General features: G+C 45.7%; 1 protein-coding gene across 1 annotated transcript; it reads right to left on the bottom strand.

The window, feature by feature from the left end:
• Positions 1-253: 253 nt before the first annotated feature.
• Positions 254-15,821, bottom strand: slitrk6 (SLIT and NTRK-like family, member 6). The gene is made up of 2 exons (XM_035150761.2): positions 15,294-15,821; positions 254-3,280 (listed from the first exon to the last, which is right to left on the bottom strand). Exon 2 carries the CDS (start codon positions 3,263-3,265, stop codon positions 740-742), a length of 2,526 nt encoding a protein of 841 aa, XP_035006652.1. The 5' UTR covers positions 3,266-3,280; positions 15,294-15,821; the 3' UTR covers positions 254-739.
• Between the last annotated feature and the right edge of the window lie 873 nt (positions 15,822-16,694).

The raw sequence follows: 16,694 nt of genomic DNA, 5'->3' as shown, positions 1-16,694 counted from the left end.
AAGTGCTCTATTTACCGATTGAGAGAAAACAAAGCGTACTTTTCACCAGTTTGTATAAAAATAAATAAAACGTCCCGTGGCTGCAGCCGCGCGGCGCGATAGGTCCGTCAGAGGGACTGACAGGAGAACAGCGGTGGAGCTGCACTCGTATCAGTGCTTTTTTCCAATGTACAGTTGGCGTTTTTTTGCTGACTCCGCGGCACAATGAGCATTCTGGTTTCAGCTTTCCATCTGGCTTATGTTGACAGGGGGTCGAATCAGGTCACACTGAGCCAGGATAGACTGATTAAACAGCATTTCTGGGTCAAGTGGTGATTGAAATTCACTCATTTCTTCCCAAACATCTGCTTTATCCTCAGATGTAGGGTGTGTGTGTGTGTGTGTGTGTGGGGGGATCAATTCATTTGGCTGCGATAAAGCCATGAAAATTTAATCAATCATAAAACCTTGATTGAGTGGATTCCAAAGAGGCCTGCTCAACAGACTGCGACAGCTTCCTGTAAGTTACATTTGGCCAAAAATATATATGACACCTTTCACCAGCTACATAAAATGGCTGTCAATAGATAGTAACAACAACAAAAAAAAAATATAACCCAGTTACATTCTGTGCTACTGTTAAACTTAAAGTGATGTGCCCATGATACATATTTCACACTGTGGAACGTACAGCAGGGCAAACGGGACAAGGCACTTGGTTCAAAACACAATATATATATCGTTTTTTTTCTGCCTAAGCTCAGTTAAATGCAGTTTGATGCTCCAGAACCTCCAAGTAGTCTGGCTCAGAATGCAGGTTAGCCTTAAGCTCAAAGTACTCGTTCTTAGTTTGCTCGAGCATGACCTTGCGCGGCCTCGAGTACATAATTGTCTCCATTAGCTTTAACTCCTCCTGGTGCCCAGGGACGTGCATGTCCACAGCGGACTGAAGCTGGGGCATGTTTTTCCGAAGGTACTCGGTTATTCCGAGCTGCTGCAGCTCCTTCTCCTTCTCGAGGATGTTCCTGTACAGAGAGTTGGGGTTCCCGAGCGTGACAAACTCTGCAGGGCACTCTCCGGTCATGGGTCTGAACTTTGAGCTGGGGTTCCCCGTCAGGGGAGAAGTGTTCTCTTTCTCCATGATGCTCCGGCAGACGTGATGCTTGCCGCTGGGCTCGTCGAGGCTATAATCCAAATCTGCGTCATGTTCCTTGTGCTGGGAGCAGTAGGTGGGGTTGCGGCAGATCTGAACAATGGGACTGTGTGATCTGTCCTCATACAGAGTTGCAGACCCAGTTCTTTGGGTCAGAGTGTGGTGTGTGGTTTTCTGCCCATACATGCTGTAGTGTAAGTGGATGGGACTACTGTTGGTGTTTTCTCTTGGCTGCTCCTCCGCTGCTTTTTTCTTGGCCCTTCTCCGCCGCCGGTGAACCACAAACACCACCAGCCCGGCAGAGCAGAATATAACCATGAGAGCAAGAATAAGAAGGCTCAAGATGAGCACAGAGAGGGGGACAGTGTCCGTGAGTGGGCTGAAAAAACCCTTGCCAATGCTGTCAGGCCCCAGCGTGGCTGTCACACTCTCCTCACCTGGGTAGTACGTCCCTAAACCAGGACACAGCATCTCATGACGCAGGCTCCTCAGCTCAGCCTGCATCGCATTCTTTGGGGTGTGACACAAAATGGAACCCACCACCGTGTCCTTTCTGAGTTTCTCCACCCATTGTTTGAGGCTGAGCAAGTCACAGCTGCAGTCCCAGGGGTTGTCCTCTAAATAAATCTGCTCGAGCGCGTCGAGTTGATCAAGCACGTTGCTTACTGGCAGGTGCATAAGTAGATTCTTCCTCAGGTTTAACTTGGTGAGGGGCACATTGCGAAATATCTGCGCCGGAAGAGAGCTGAGCAGATTGTTATTTAATGACAAGAGCTTCAGGTTTGGCAGGGGATTAAATGTGCCCGGAGCGATCTCTTTGATAAGGTTGTATTCCAGATACAGGAATTCAAGGTTGTGCAGCCCCACAAACATTGTGGAGAACAGCTTTTCAATCCTGTTGCCGTTCAGGTAGAGCTTTTTCAAACTGCTCAGGCTGAGGAAAGTTTCATTATCTACGTAATCAATTCTGTTGTTCGCCAGGTTGAGCAATTCCAAACTGTCATACGTGACAAAATCATATTTCAAGAGTTTCTGGATCATGTTTCCCGTCATGACCAGCTTTGTGGGGCTCTGCTGAAGTATTCCGATATCCGACACCTTTTGGATCCCTCTGTCCTGACAATGCATCAAAAACCCAACCACGGGGTGATTGTGGCAGGAGCAGTGTTCCACACAGGGACTGCCGGGAAAGTGGGAGGGTGTCGGTGCCTTGGCGTCGTCTTTGGCGTTGATCAACTTAGGATTCGGAGACACTTTGGACGAGGGAGTAACAACCATATCCAGTGACTTTGACGGCTCCTCCAGGTTGATATCCGCGTGGGACGGGCACAGGACGTCCCGCTTCACCTTTGCCAGAATGGTTCCCTTAAGGTGATGCGGCGTGCTACAGACCACGTCCCCGATTGCTGACTGGGCCCTCATGTTCTCCATCCATATTTTCAAATGTAAAATGTCACAGTCACAGACCCAGTCATTGTCCTCGAGGAGAAGTTCCATGATCCTTCCGATGTGCTCCAAGAACCCGACGTAGGGCAGTGTCTGGAGCTTGTTTCCACGCAGGTCCAGGTGTGTGAGGGGCACGAACCGGAAAATGTTGTTGGGTAAAAACTCGATGGAATTATCGTTCAGGATGAGGACCTTGAGGCGGATCAGTTTGTTGAAGGCCCCCGGCTCGATGACCTGGATGAAATTAGTGTCCGCCTGGAGGAACTCCAAATTCACCAGGCCTTGAAAAGTGTCCTCTTTCAAGGTGACGAGGAAATTGCTATTTATGTGGAGTTTCTTCAGCGAACTAAGAGTGCTAAAGACCCCCGGTTCCAGCTCTTGTATGCTGTTACCCCCGATGTGCAGCGACAGGGCATTGTTAAGCCCTTCCATTTCCTCTGCACGCAGCTCAACCAAGTCATTTTTGTAAAGGTTCAGGTGGAAGGGCACACCTGCCGGGACTTTGATCTGGGAGATCTTGCTGATGTTTCTCTGCTCGCAGTTAATATGAAGGATGCCATCTTTCCCCTCGCAGGAGCACAAGGAGTCACAAGACTCGCTAATCGCGGATGATGCCTGTGAGGGATGGATATCTTGGGATTGGACCGCAGTGACAAACAAGGCGATGAAAATAATACAGGGCAGCATTTCGGGCTGAGATATCTGTGGAGAAAAGGATAGAAGCATGGGTAGAAGGGGTGGGGGTGGGGGGGAGGAGAGAAAACAGAACATTATATGAACGTTGTTATACAAGACGACATGAATTAAATGTCTGTTTCTGAATAATCATTCTATTTACATGCCTGAGACGGAGTGACGTGCAATCCCCGAGATAAAAATTTCATGTGTTACAATACTTGAACTTTGGCTGTTGTACGTGTAAAAAGTGTAACAACGCAAAAATGACATTTATGGGCGCATCATATGCATGAAGGGAAGTCACACTCGTGTTGGAGGGAAGCATTTGTGTAGTGTCAAATTGTCTTAACACGGGGAAACGCATGAAAAATACATAACGTGAAAAAGCAAAACCAGCATCACAATCCTACTATTCTACAGATTTTACTTTTTGCCAATTTAAATGCATCGTGATAAGCTCATCATGATTATATGTTCATTTCTTTCTCCGTCTTTTACCCCATATGTGGCCTCTAAACTACTGAGCAACACTTTCCTGTGTGGACATGAAGAATGGCAGTGTAACCAAGTGTAGCTGTTAATGGGAATCCTAATAATCCGTATAAAAAGAGTCATCGGAATCCGCAGAATCCGCACGGACCCCGGCAATTTTAGCGATGAGTAAATACATTGCACAGGGTGAGCAATGACATTAAGACAGCATCTCTTCCCCCGGTGACTCACAGTGGGATAATGGTACATACAAAAAAAAAAAACTCGGTGTTAGTCATACAAATGCAGAAGTCAGTGAAGGCCATTTTGAGTCCTTGTTACAGCTACGTTTATAACAGGCGTTCAGCTCAGCACTGGAAATTAATGGCTTTATTGTTCAACAGATTAGCTCAAGGCTCGAGTGGACCGATCACAAACCAGGCTGAAATTGATCTATCAGATTTGCTATACTACAAAGTTCCCGAACTTTCCCCCGAACCGACCAACTTCGCCGTGAGCAGGATTTATGTGGAAAGACGAGGGGGAAAACACCGAAATGTGGTTTTTATTGACCCGGGCGCTCACAGCAACACATCTAAATCCATCACACTAATTTGACTGGGATCACAATGGATCAAAAGGCGGCAACACACTCAAGGGGGAACTGGTGGAGAAGTCATGAGATGGATTCTTCCCATGATCAAGGATAACTAAATATCCACCCTTGGAAGATAAAAAGGATAAGAGTTTGGAAGGATGTCAAGAAAACACATGTGTTGGCGTAAACAAAATTTGATTAGCGACCCGAAAATTGAATTCTGACTTGACAAGGCGAGCCTTGTTCCAACTCAACACATACTGGCCAAATACTTGTCTTTAAAAGTTAGAAGTTGTGCCCTATCAGATTACAGTAGTTACATGAGATAAGTTTGGTTAGCCCCACAGGACCTCTGAGAGATAAAGTCTCTTACGCGTGTTTGAAAGCCCTATGCCCCCCAAATAGAGCTTTCAAGTGGAACCCTATTTTCCAGTGGCACTGCTTAACATATCTTACACACGTGGATGTATGGTCTATTCCATGCTATCTCGGAAAAACATCCCAAAATACAGGATAATAGTTTGTTTTCTAACTCTACAATCATACACAAGTGATTTGAGGGGCAGCACCACCATGCATGGAAGGGCCAGAGCAGGAATAAACACAGCATGTCCTTTCCACGCCTCTTTTCCATTTCACCTCTTTGCCTGTTTGACTTTGTCTGTTTTTTGGTGCTGTTGACAATACCCAAGATTGTCGATGAAAACCAAAGTCAACACCACCTCCCCAAGGTCACACCAGCCGGGATAGACGGACCTGAGAGGCACTAAAATATCAAAGGGAACACTGGGGGATATGAAACGGTCATCATCACATCAAATTTAAGACAATAAGATCAATGTTAACACACTCCTGTTATCATATGAAATATACAAATGAATGTTTACAAAAAAAAAACACCTTACTATATGAAATATACAAAAGAACAATTACAGTATCACCACTGACCATCTACAGAGGGTTACATAAAGTACAGAGTTATCTGTTGTCGGTATTACCACAACATCAGACAGATTACGCCAGAGTAATTAGTCGTTCTCGCCTCCGGGGGACAGCCAGTGCTCGGAGTCGGGTTTGCACAGCAGTACAAGAATAGGGAGACCCACTATTGAGCAATCTTTTCTAAAAAAGGGCAGCTAATTATAACTCATTTAAAAAAAACGGGATTGTTTCTCGTGGTTTCTCAAATGGTAAGCAGTGATCTTCAGGGAACTCTTGTCAACTGACACGTTAGGGCTGGGGAATTGAACAATATCTACACCTTTCACAATATTATATGTTCTCATTATGACAAAAATCCAATAAATATTGATATAATGCATTGTGTAACTTTGTCACATCTGTACAATATGTCCCTGTTTATCAGGTGTTTGCCACTCCCTGCCCATAGAGGAGTGTTTGAAACCACAACCTTCACTCAGGAGCAAAAACGGAAAAATAAATAACAATGTGATCCATCTATTTATCGCGATAATTACCAATTTTAAATCTTCATACAATTATTTTTTTTACAAATACAACCAAGCATATTGCATTATTCATCCATTAGACTTTAATTACGCAGTCGTGAACAACACTTCATAGCTGTTCACTGATTATATTAATATGCTTAAAGAATAACAAATTTAAAAAAATTAACATTCCATGTACACTCCATTATCCATTGTGTTCGGAAATATAAGACATGAGGGCAGATCAGGTTCTGAAAGGAGGAAGAATGTGAAGTTACAATGGCGAACCATAAAGATAATGCGGTGAAAAATATAATGAGACGCAGAATTATAATTTGTCAAATGTATTATAAAAGCATTGCTTTGACAGTAATGACACAGAGAGAAGGAGCTCTCAAAGCTGCTGCCAAAAAAACATCTTTGGCCATTTTCCATCATTTGTCTGCATTTTTTCCTCATTCGGGAGTCGGGCGGTGGTCATGGCGCCCGAGGCACTCACCTCTGTGACCCCCGATGGCTCGTAAGACAATGCGAAATGAAACAAAGACTATTAACAGATGCTATCGCCCCACTGCATGATAACACGCTGCTGAGGGCAGATACGGAAAGGCATTAGCCGCATGCAATCTTTGTTCTGTATTTCAAAACAGACTCGTCTAACTGATCCATTTTTCCAGGCAATCAATGCTGCGTGGAACTCAGCGTGACGGGCGCGGGAGATGAAATGCTCTTCCGGTGCCAGCCTCTCCCGCCGCACACTCTCCTTTTCCCCCGATTTAAAATGTGCATCTCTTGCTGTTCAGACAATTCAATTAGAGATCCACTGAAGCCCTATGAGATCTCCCATCATGCGCGCGGAGCCAACTCGCCGTCCAACATCAAATGAGACGAGGGAAAGACAGCGGCGGCAAAGTGGAGGAGAAAACTCTGCTGATGGAGTTATTATCACACACCGAGCCCCTCTACAGGCTCTGTGACACACACAATAGGCGTTTGCCACTTGCACACCCATAATAAATGACATGTTCACACTTTATTTGGGACCAGCCACTATTTCACTGCACCGTAAACTTCTCCGTGTTATGAAACACCCCTCATTAGTCCGGTGTGGCATCGCGACGCAGTGACGATTCTTGCAAGGGCTCTCACACGGAGAAGTCATGAATACACATGGTCGTATGCCGCGCAGATACTTCCAACAGTGCAGAGCGGGAAACTGGCAGAACCCTGAGAAACTGCTGTCTTTCCATATTGATTCGATTGCACACAATACACTCCTTTTACTCAATGCTTAAAAAAGCGGCACCGATGTTAACGGGCAATAAATCAGGAAGAGAACGTCCCCATGGAGTGGACGAACAGAAACAAGCCTGCACATCACTCCCAATGGTGTGTTCAAGTTGCTTTTTTAAATTTATTTTTATTTTATTGGTCTAAAAGGCCTTTACAATAGGGTCAAATGTGTAATTCAGCTGCAAGACCAAGCCCTCATGTCGTCTAGGTTTGTGTACAAGATAGCGGAGTCCTGCTGCTGTTAAAAGTCTAGTGTCTTGCTCATTGGCACTTCAGTAAGGCAGCCTACACTGCATCCTACTCTATGACTGACCTCACCTCGTGTGCTTTATTATTTATTTATTTTGTGCTTTATGCAATTTCATTTTCTTCTCGGCTGTCGACTTGTGCGCCACCGAAAGTGGTAGTTATGCTTGAGATAATAGATTCACCGTTACGACTGGTCTCACGAGAAACCAGCGGTAAAATGAACTCGCATTAAAAAAAAAAAAATCGCAATTGTATTGACGCTCACAAACATCATCTTGATATTCTCTCCTGCTCAATCCATCCTGTTTGCAGGATTAATGGACGCACTCACAAACAACTGAAAGTCAGTGGCATTCGCTCCACAGCTGGAAAGCAAGAGGTCCCTGTCTTGAACATGTATTCTTTACTGAAGAGCCCGGTGCCCTTGCTTTCCATTGATTTTGTACGCTTCATGCACCAGGCGTCCAGAGCACTGCAGTATTTTTTATCCCCTATACATTTGTCATGGTTTGCACGCACACACAATACAGACACAGTGTACGACAAGCAAAACACGAACCTGGGTTTTGAACTGTACCGATTAGCGTGCGCATCTTCCAGTTGACAGTCGGAGACATTATTTTTAGATAACATGAACACATCCCGTAGTCATGCCCTGTCGTCGTCACTGTCAAAGTAAGTAAAGTCAGCCTGCTGGAACCGCAAATAGCCCATAAGGCAGAAGTCTAATTCCTTTTTGTGTAGCGTGAGGCAACTTGATGTACAAGAATAAAAGGCTTGTTATCCCTCGTGGCAGCCGACAGATAGAGCCGTTCTCCCAACTCCGTCAAGACTGATAACAGTCACTCCGCATTTGCGCGTCAAACGCATCGTGTGGATATCTTGTGGATACTCCCCGGAATGTTCTTGGGTCTCGGCTTGTTGCAAAAGGCCTCGCAGTCAACCTCGGTCCTTAACATCTTATGACCTCAGTCCTCCTCATTGCTTGGGCTACCTGCAGTCCTGGTGATTTATGGGTCTTGACAGACGCGAGGCTGGTGGGGAGTCGATTTGAATTCACCGAAGTCTGAGGTCCCCCGTCGGAATGGTATAAATGGTGTTTTATATACGGGCGTATCATCTACACATAAAAATGTAGATTTAATCTGTTCTCCGTAACAAGGATCAAACACAATGACGCAGGACTCCGAGGAGGCACAAATTGTTTTCAAACAGAATATTTTTCTTACACTCATTAGTGAGAACTGTGTGGGGAAGGGTCTGAGCTTATGCAATATTGTGGCACAGAGAATATGCGCTCTTATCACGGTGGCTGGCTTACAGCTTATGGCTACACAGCTTTGGTGTTTGAGGGAAGGGTGCAGAGAAAGAGCGCACGCTCCACCGAGTTCAAAAAGTGGCTTTATTTTTTGTATCCATCTGCTTTCCTTTCGAGAAACCCACTGAGCCCCCCCTTTGCAGCTCGAGGAAAACTCAAAACCGACCGGACCAAACCATGTGTGCCTCTAAATCAACCCCACATTCTCCACCTGGATAGGAGTCAGGCTGCAGCGTCCCATAGTCCCTCCGTCAGCTGCTCCACCATGCAGACATAACGATTCTTTCTGGCAGCGGTGTGAGCACACAGCCTTGGCGGCCAGGGGAGCGAAGACGACGTCCCGTGCTCTGCTGGGTGTTACAAAGGGGGGGGGGCATCTTTACAAATGTCATCAGAGGGGCCTGCTTAGAGAGACAGATCAGCTTTGTCCTCTCTCATGTCATGCAGCAGTTCTAACAGCTGGTGTGATGAGAGGCAGTGTGAGCAGCGGGGCCTGATGAACTGAAAATGCCTTACAGGGGAGAACCTTATATACCTGTGTGTTACAAGTAAAGAAACAGTTCCACTCGCTCTCCCTTGTGTACTGCATCGCCTCCCGACTGTTCTCTGCTGGTGGGCCTCAACGTCTGATTGAGAACATATGCATGATACGACTAATAATAGCAGCACAAAGGCTGTGTGTGGAGGGAGGGAACCGGCTCGGCTCCCCTGGCAAGCGTGATTTAGCAGGCCTGCATTTCAAATGGTCTGTTTAACTAATGCGCAGTAATTAGTTCTCCAGAAATGAGCGGGCGGATTACACCAGTGTATAGTGGCATCAAGGTGCATTTGTTAGGGGAAAAAAACACATCTGCACCAAACAGATGTATATTTCCAGTGGACTTAATTGTCCCTTAAAAGAAAAAGAGGGATGCTTCCTATTCAGGAGTGACTCACCGGTGCCCAGCAGGGCTGGTAAATTGGAGATAATTCATTCAGAATACACAATACAGCTGCATCTGGAAACTCTGGCACATAAATAGGTTCAAGCACAGTTTTCCTCATGACTGATGCACAGCAATACTATCTTGGTGATAATTGGCTGCTAGGGGTCTCTGAATCTCAACAACAACAGAAGACCTATAGTTCGATGACGATCTTGAAAGCAGCATGGGACCACGGGAGTTCTATTCGCCATCATCTCCGAGTAAAATACAGCTAACAGGCTTATTCATGAATGAGGGATTGTATTATAGATTTATGAACGTTATGCAGGAAACAGATTATTGTGGTTGGTTATGAGTGACACATACTAACAGTGAAAGGGGAAAAAACGGCCGTGTTTCCCCTTCATCATTTGTCATTTGCACCCTAAGTTGTAGCATCGATGGACAAAACTACAAAAAGGCGATGAAAACATCCCGTTACCTTGAATAAAATTGGGATACACAAAGTAAACAATATATATAACTTACTTCTAGTCGTTTTTAGACGTTTAAATAAATAATTGTTACATATTAAACCTTTAATTAGTTCAGCAAGTACTTCACATTCTTTTCTCAGAATTGATGTTGTTGGAAGAAGAAATCCACCCGCAGAGGGCAAAAAGGGCCACAGGGTGGATTGTAATGGCAGTCTTATGACTCACTCCAGAAATAGGTGTAGATCTGCTGCCTGATACGCATGCTTCAGTCTGAAAGGAGCCGAGCGTTACAGGCGGACAGACCTGCTTACTGAGCATAAACACTATGGAAAAAACAAGGCACCGCCCCGGAACGGTCCGGAGTGTCAACAACCAACAGGGCTGAGAGGCAGCTCATTCAATGGTTTACATTGTCTGCAAAATGTGCATGTAATTTGATAAGCAAACTTCATTTGATATTACAAAGCAGCCTATAAAAAGAAATGCTGTGTAAAAGATGTGCGCCATAAGCTGGAAAACAGGAAATAATTGGGCTGCTTGAATGTTTTTTAATTGGCGTGTCAGTCCAACCCAACACAAGTCTTTTGGGTTTGTTGTGTGATGGAGAATGACTTGTAAGCTTATGTCCCTGAACTTCCTTGCACACACAAACACACTGTGAGCACACTGTAAGCACACTTACAGTACCAGCTGTTTAATGACAGATCACAGTGTTGTGCACGTATGTCTTGTGCTCGTGGCATCCCTAATTGGCAGACCCGTAACTAACTCTGGAACTATTGGCTACACTGCCCTCCCGGAAAGTTCCCGCTGGTCAAGTTGATTTGGACTGATTGGTCCGTATCTGTAAGCTCTCAGAAGACGAAATGTAATATGGACGAAATGAAGAATGCAAACTGAGGGCCCCGTCCGTTTACTGCAGCTAATGGTTGAAGCTACTAAGTGACTGCATGAGATCTGTTTGTATTTAAGTTTCTTTGTTATATTTCACTGATGGTTACAGTGACCTCATTACTGTCCAAATTGAATCTGTAAATTTTGGCAGGTAGCTGTACCCTTTAATATTTTATAGAGGTGATACATATTTGAATATGTTGAGTCCAAGCATGTCCTTGAGAGGAATACAAAAGAATATATATATAGAGATGTAAATAAACAAAAATAATAGTGCCCCGATGTTGAGCACTGTGGATTAGCCTTCAGCTAACATAGCAAAGCATATCCATAGTTCCTCGAGCTCTTGTAATGTAGAAAAACAAATGCCTGGACAGGGGATTAGCACAAAGTCACTGTCTATACTTTATAGCTTGGAAAACGTGCACTGGCACGTTTTACCTCGCACAGAAAACCGCAGGTTGGATCACGTACGCCCACCTATTCTGATTGTTAATGAGCTCTGCCTATCTCCCTATCTCTGACACAGGGATGAATCATGTTTACTGGGATCAGTATAGGTCGCTTTGTGACGCGGAGCCCACACGAGTGAAACTCCAGCCCGTCACCCTGACACCCTGATGCAAATTTTGCCTGAAGGAAATCCAGTGCATGATCAATGGACATAACACGACTCAGTGGAGCTGCCAGAATCAAGACGGCACCGACTCAAACAGCACACAGATGGAGACGGAGCTTCTGGATTGACGGGTAGAAAGCATGCGCAGGAGGACGACTGGTGCGTGGATCCACTTTGACAGCCCCCGACTGGATGAGCTGGTTAGATCATGAGAACACTGATAGATATCAAGTCGACACAAGTTTGCAAAAAAATGCAAATGATCATTTATTTGCACACAAAAGGATGTTGTAGGACTTTCAATGAGATCCACACTATGATGCTCCAATGGATGTTAAAGAGACAGTTTTGATTTTGATGTGCGAGTCTGAGGACGATCCCGGGGGGTCTGAGTTAGTGTGGGGGGGGTTAGTGCTTTTTCCAGTACTGCAGTCCCAGTTTGGGATTTAAGCAGATGAAAAAGGTTTATTTTTAAATTAAAGTCTTGTCCGGTCACCGAAGACAAGTTACTTCAATGCAGATTTCAAGGTAATTTGTATTTCCTGCCTCCGCTGTGTCATTTTTTTCTGGATGGGGTACCGCGGCTGAGTTAATTGAGTGTCTGATGACTTAACAACTTCAGAGACTTGAGCTGACCTGCACTGTCCTCCCGAACGGGACCTTTCAAGACCAATTAAGCAGGAATGCCACAGCGGGCAGCGACGGGGGCTGGACAGCATTCTGAAAGCTCCTGTTCAAACGTGTTCCAAGAAATAAAGCATCAAAGTCAAATATAAAAAGAGAAAAAAAAAGTCAACACACCGTAATTCCCTGTTTGTTTTATGGACAGATTGCTGCCGCGCACCTTTAACACGCTTGCATCCATAACAGAAACAGGAGATTAAACGCATTTACAGACAACACCGCATGTACTGGGGAACGGAATATGCACGCATCACACGTGACGCTGACGCAACAGAAGGGAGTGTTGCATTTCAAACAAAAGGCAGAAGGGTGTTTATTGTCCTAAATAATCTGCTCACTGAGCATTTCATCATCGTATTGCGCGTGCTACTTTCCAAACAGCAGGTTTTTCTAATATTCACACAGCAAATAGACGGATAGATAGATGATATCTTAAGTAAGGAGCACAAGTGCTTCTAGAGGAAAAAAACTTCTGGAGCCCTGCACAAACTCTATTGACTCACCAGACTCCAATAAGAGATCCACTGGCCTGCAGCTACCACCTCCTATACGTCTCTTGACAGAGAGGTTCAGAGCAAGAAAACCTTTCACCGAAAGAGGCCTTTTTTTTCTCCCTTCCAGTCGTTTGAGGCAAACACACACTCCCGGACGACAGCAATGCAACAAGGTGTGACTAAGCACAAACAGATGATACAGAATGTCCTCTCTGATAATTATATAGAACGGTTTTTACAGTGCTGCAGCCGACCAGCTATTTCCCTCCAATTTACACCCAACTTCAAAGCGAGAAGCTATACAATCAGCGGCAGGCAGGGTTTAGTCTCCCCCCTCGCTTTGTCCCTACTCATTTCGGGGTCACCAAGCTGCGTTTTGCTCGGGGGGCTGAAACAGCGAATGGGAACGAGAGTGAAAATGGAGAATGTGACATGGGGAGACCTGTTGCGTCCGGCCAGGGGGAGGTTGTTTCATTTCAGCCCGACATGGGATAGCTAGATAAGAGCTCCCCGCACTCGATGGCTTTAGCATGCACGTGTGCGAGAGTGCGTTATTGACCTCGCGCTCGCACACACTCCCGCAGCCTTGTTTAATAAGTAAGCCTACTCGCCCTGACCGTCCATCAACTTCCTGCAGCGGCCCCGGCAGTGTTCCCGGGCACCAATTATGGCGGGACTTGTCCCTTTCTGTCCTCTGTATTGGAATTGATGTGGCTTGCCCTACAGGGTCGACACCACCGCTACACCCACGTATCTGCAGAGATTCTGCGAGCGCCCGCAGCCCTCCGCAGCAATCCTGGAGAAATGATAATTATGACATCCGCCCACTCTAGAGGCAAGAGATAGTTCAACTCCCTTGCCCCTTGTTCCAACCCTCTTTTTTTGACTGATTCAATATTCTGTGGGCTAGCGCTGCCTACTCTCTCTGTGTCTTAGAGACGCAGAGGCTCTTCCAGTTTATCTGCAGGCTCTCTCTCTCTCCCTCCCTCTAAAAAGGTAGTGTGCTTGGATAAAGTTTCACAATGCCTCCTCTCTTAAACCTGCACACTGCTCGCACTGATCACGCCAATTCCCTGGGATTGTTTCCCACATGACAACAACACCTATTCAAAAATGCATCGTGTCGTGCAAAAGCATTTTTTTTTTTTTTCTCGACAGAGATCCATCTACCACTGCAGCATCTGATTTCCACAACTCGGCCAATAATTATTTCCCTAATATTTTCAGTGCCCTCCATGATTATTGGGATTAAACCAGTGGCCCTTGAAAGCTGAAGAAAATGGGCTCTGTCAGCGTAAATGCAAATCATTACATGCAGACATCTTCTTGACGATACATGTGCGGGGGAAAAAGCTGGATGATGAACAAAGCAGCGAAACAACATTCCCCCCTTGTGTTCTGCATAATCTGTTAAATTGCTCCACATGGGCTCAGGCCTCTTTAAAACCCATCAATCAATAATGAATCCCAAGTCATCCAGGCACATTAATGCTTTAAGCTGTACATGCATTTATGCTATGGGACACTTATAGACTAAGCCACTGGATTACGAAAACATTGATTCACCCAACCAAACAATTGGGATCCCAACTCAATTATGCAGCGCACAAGTTAAAAGCTAATTAGACACTTCTTCCCTCCATTAACTTGTACTTAAATGGCAATGCAACCTCAACCTCACATGGTTAAAAAGTGCAAACTGATTAAATTAAGCTGCAGTCAAATCTTATTCTCTCAGTTTATGCATGTTAAATACCAACAGGGCTGTGTAAAGAGATTTAAAAGGGAGCTCAAATGAGGAATTACGCATTAAAGGAGGAATTACGCATCTAATAAAAACACATCTCCTATCTGATTGGGGGAATTGCGTTGGAAGTCGTGATGCCGCCCCTGTTAAGAACACATCCGTGACCACTCGCATGCAATAATCCATATTCATAAGCCACCACTTCGTTTAGTTCGGGGTCCAAGCGGCAGAAGAAGAGGAGCTGTCAGCCAGTGAAATGTTAACAAGCAGAGCCATTTTTACGCATAATATTAATATCCAAATAACTGTAGGGAATTGTAATAAAACAGTGTGTATTAAAACAGACACTGTGCAGGCACCACCAGTCCCCATTACCATACGCCTGCACAGTGCCGTGAGATACTGTAACTGCGTGTGGAAAACAGCCAGGTGTGCTCGAGGTAATGGAGCCCCCCCTCGGGGGGAAACTCACTGGTCCCCTCTCTGTCAAGTCCAGGGCACTTTATCTTTTTACAGGACTCCGGTGCCATCGTGCACATGATGAACACATCCTGACAAGCCCCATCGCCACACACACACACACACAAGGAGAGTCATTTTCAGCTGTCAAACATGGAATGGTTTAAACTGCTCCATAACATACTTCTGCTAGTTGGAACCTGCCCCATAATGGACGCCTGGATTCCATACCTCTCCAAAACACAGCTGAGTGCAACCTTCCCGTAAAAGAAACGAAACTAACTAACACATTCATGAATTATTATTTTTTTACGAGACAGATATTTCATTAGTGACCCTGCTTCTCCTCGCGACTTACCGAGTAAAACTGATGGAAAAAGAAAAAGAGGGAAGGCTATTCCAAAAAAATTCTACCGTTCTCAGTCCATCAGGATGCGGGGAAGCGACGCATTGGAGCAGGGGGTGGTGGTGGTGTGTGTGTGGGGGGGGGCAACCCTCCACAACACTTTTTTTCTCAGCAGTCCACGAGCAGGCTGACACACTCGTGGGGGAAACTTCACAGTCAGTCCCCCCTCACTGTCTCCACGCAGCTGTCAAACACGCGAGCGGCTCAGTATTCCGTTGCGCACGGGGGACAGGTTTCCACTCCGGTCCCGGGATGATCGGTGTCTCTCTCTCCTCCCCGCTGCCGAGCCACACTTTAATTATGACCGAGATGCAGGTTTTTAGCCCCCGGGAATGAAACGGTGTTGTGGTTAAAACAAAAACAACCAAGAGGTGGCTATTTCATCTGCGTAAAGTCCACTGGAAACAACAAAAAGCGCGCACCGTGTCCTCCTCTGGCGCCGCGCTGCGCGCTCTGTACTTGACCAGTGCGCGGTGTGGAGCTGCTCAGTCATTTACATGCTGTGGAGGTGCACGGCAGAGGGGAAGGAGGAAGCAACGCCAAGCCTGCGAGAGCGCACCAGCAGGAGTTCCGGTGATGCCTTTCAGAGTAAAGCACGTGGAGTGCGTAAAAATGACAAGTGCTCCGAGTGGATTGCGCATGTTTGCCCCTTTTCCTCCTCCTTTCTTCGAATTTTGCAAAGGCGAAGGCGTTTTGAAGCACGGGTGAGCAACACATCCACATATTGATTTAACAAAAGCAGGACAGAAATCCCAACTTCCGCTGTTTCCTTGTCCATGTGTCTTCACTTTTCACACAGCTGGGGGAAGCTCTGTGGCGATTGCATAGAGCTCCTCCTCTTGGAGGTTCTTGAAATATCAAGAAAACAAAAACTTGCCTTGATGGTCTTTAAATAACCTGGATGTAGCACCAAGCCAGAAGGATGAATACAAAGCTATAATTAATAGACACAGACTGCTAATGCTTCCAAGGCATAATGAGAAAATGGGCCTGTGACCATTTTAATATTCAGAGGTTGCAATTGATAGAAAAAGTTCCAATGAGAGGAAACTGGAAGAGCATTTTTTCTCGAAAGTCCAGTGATTAAGTCGTCATGGGGGGTCGGCACTGTGAAACGAAGCACAGCTCCCACCCTGCGGCGGACTGGGAGTTCAAGCTGGTCTACGTCCTTGAGCATGGCACTGAAGTGCACCACCAGCTCCAGCCAAGCTGCGGATCAGCCTGACCTCTGAACCCCCCCACGGGACCGATAAAGTATAATCATAATTATTCAAGCTTCTGTGCGATTACTTTAAAAAGCCAAACAGTTTGGATATAACAAACCCACCGGCAGTAACCTTGGGCTGTTGTAGT

This window comes from Hippoglossus stenolepis, chromosome 24, assembly GCF_022539355.2.
Source record: "Hippoglossus stenolepis isolate QCI-W04-F060 chromosome 24, HSTE1.2, whole genome shotgun sequence".
Classification (NCBI taxonomy): Eukaryota; Metazoa; Chordata; class Actinopteri; order Pleuronectiformes; family Pleuronectidae; genus Hippoglossus; species Hippoglossus stenolepis.
The sequence above is the reverse complement of the archived record's forward strand: the minus strand, read 5'-3'. Positions and strand labels throughout refer to the sequence as shown.

Excerpts from the sequence above, each read along its gene's own strand:
- slitrk6 (XM_035150761.2), bottom strand. The coding sequence starts at position 3,265 with ATGCTGCCCTGTATTATTTTCATCGCCTTGTTTGTCACTGCGGTCCAA.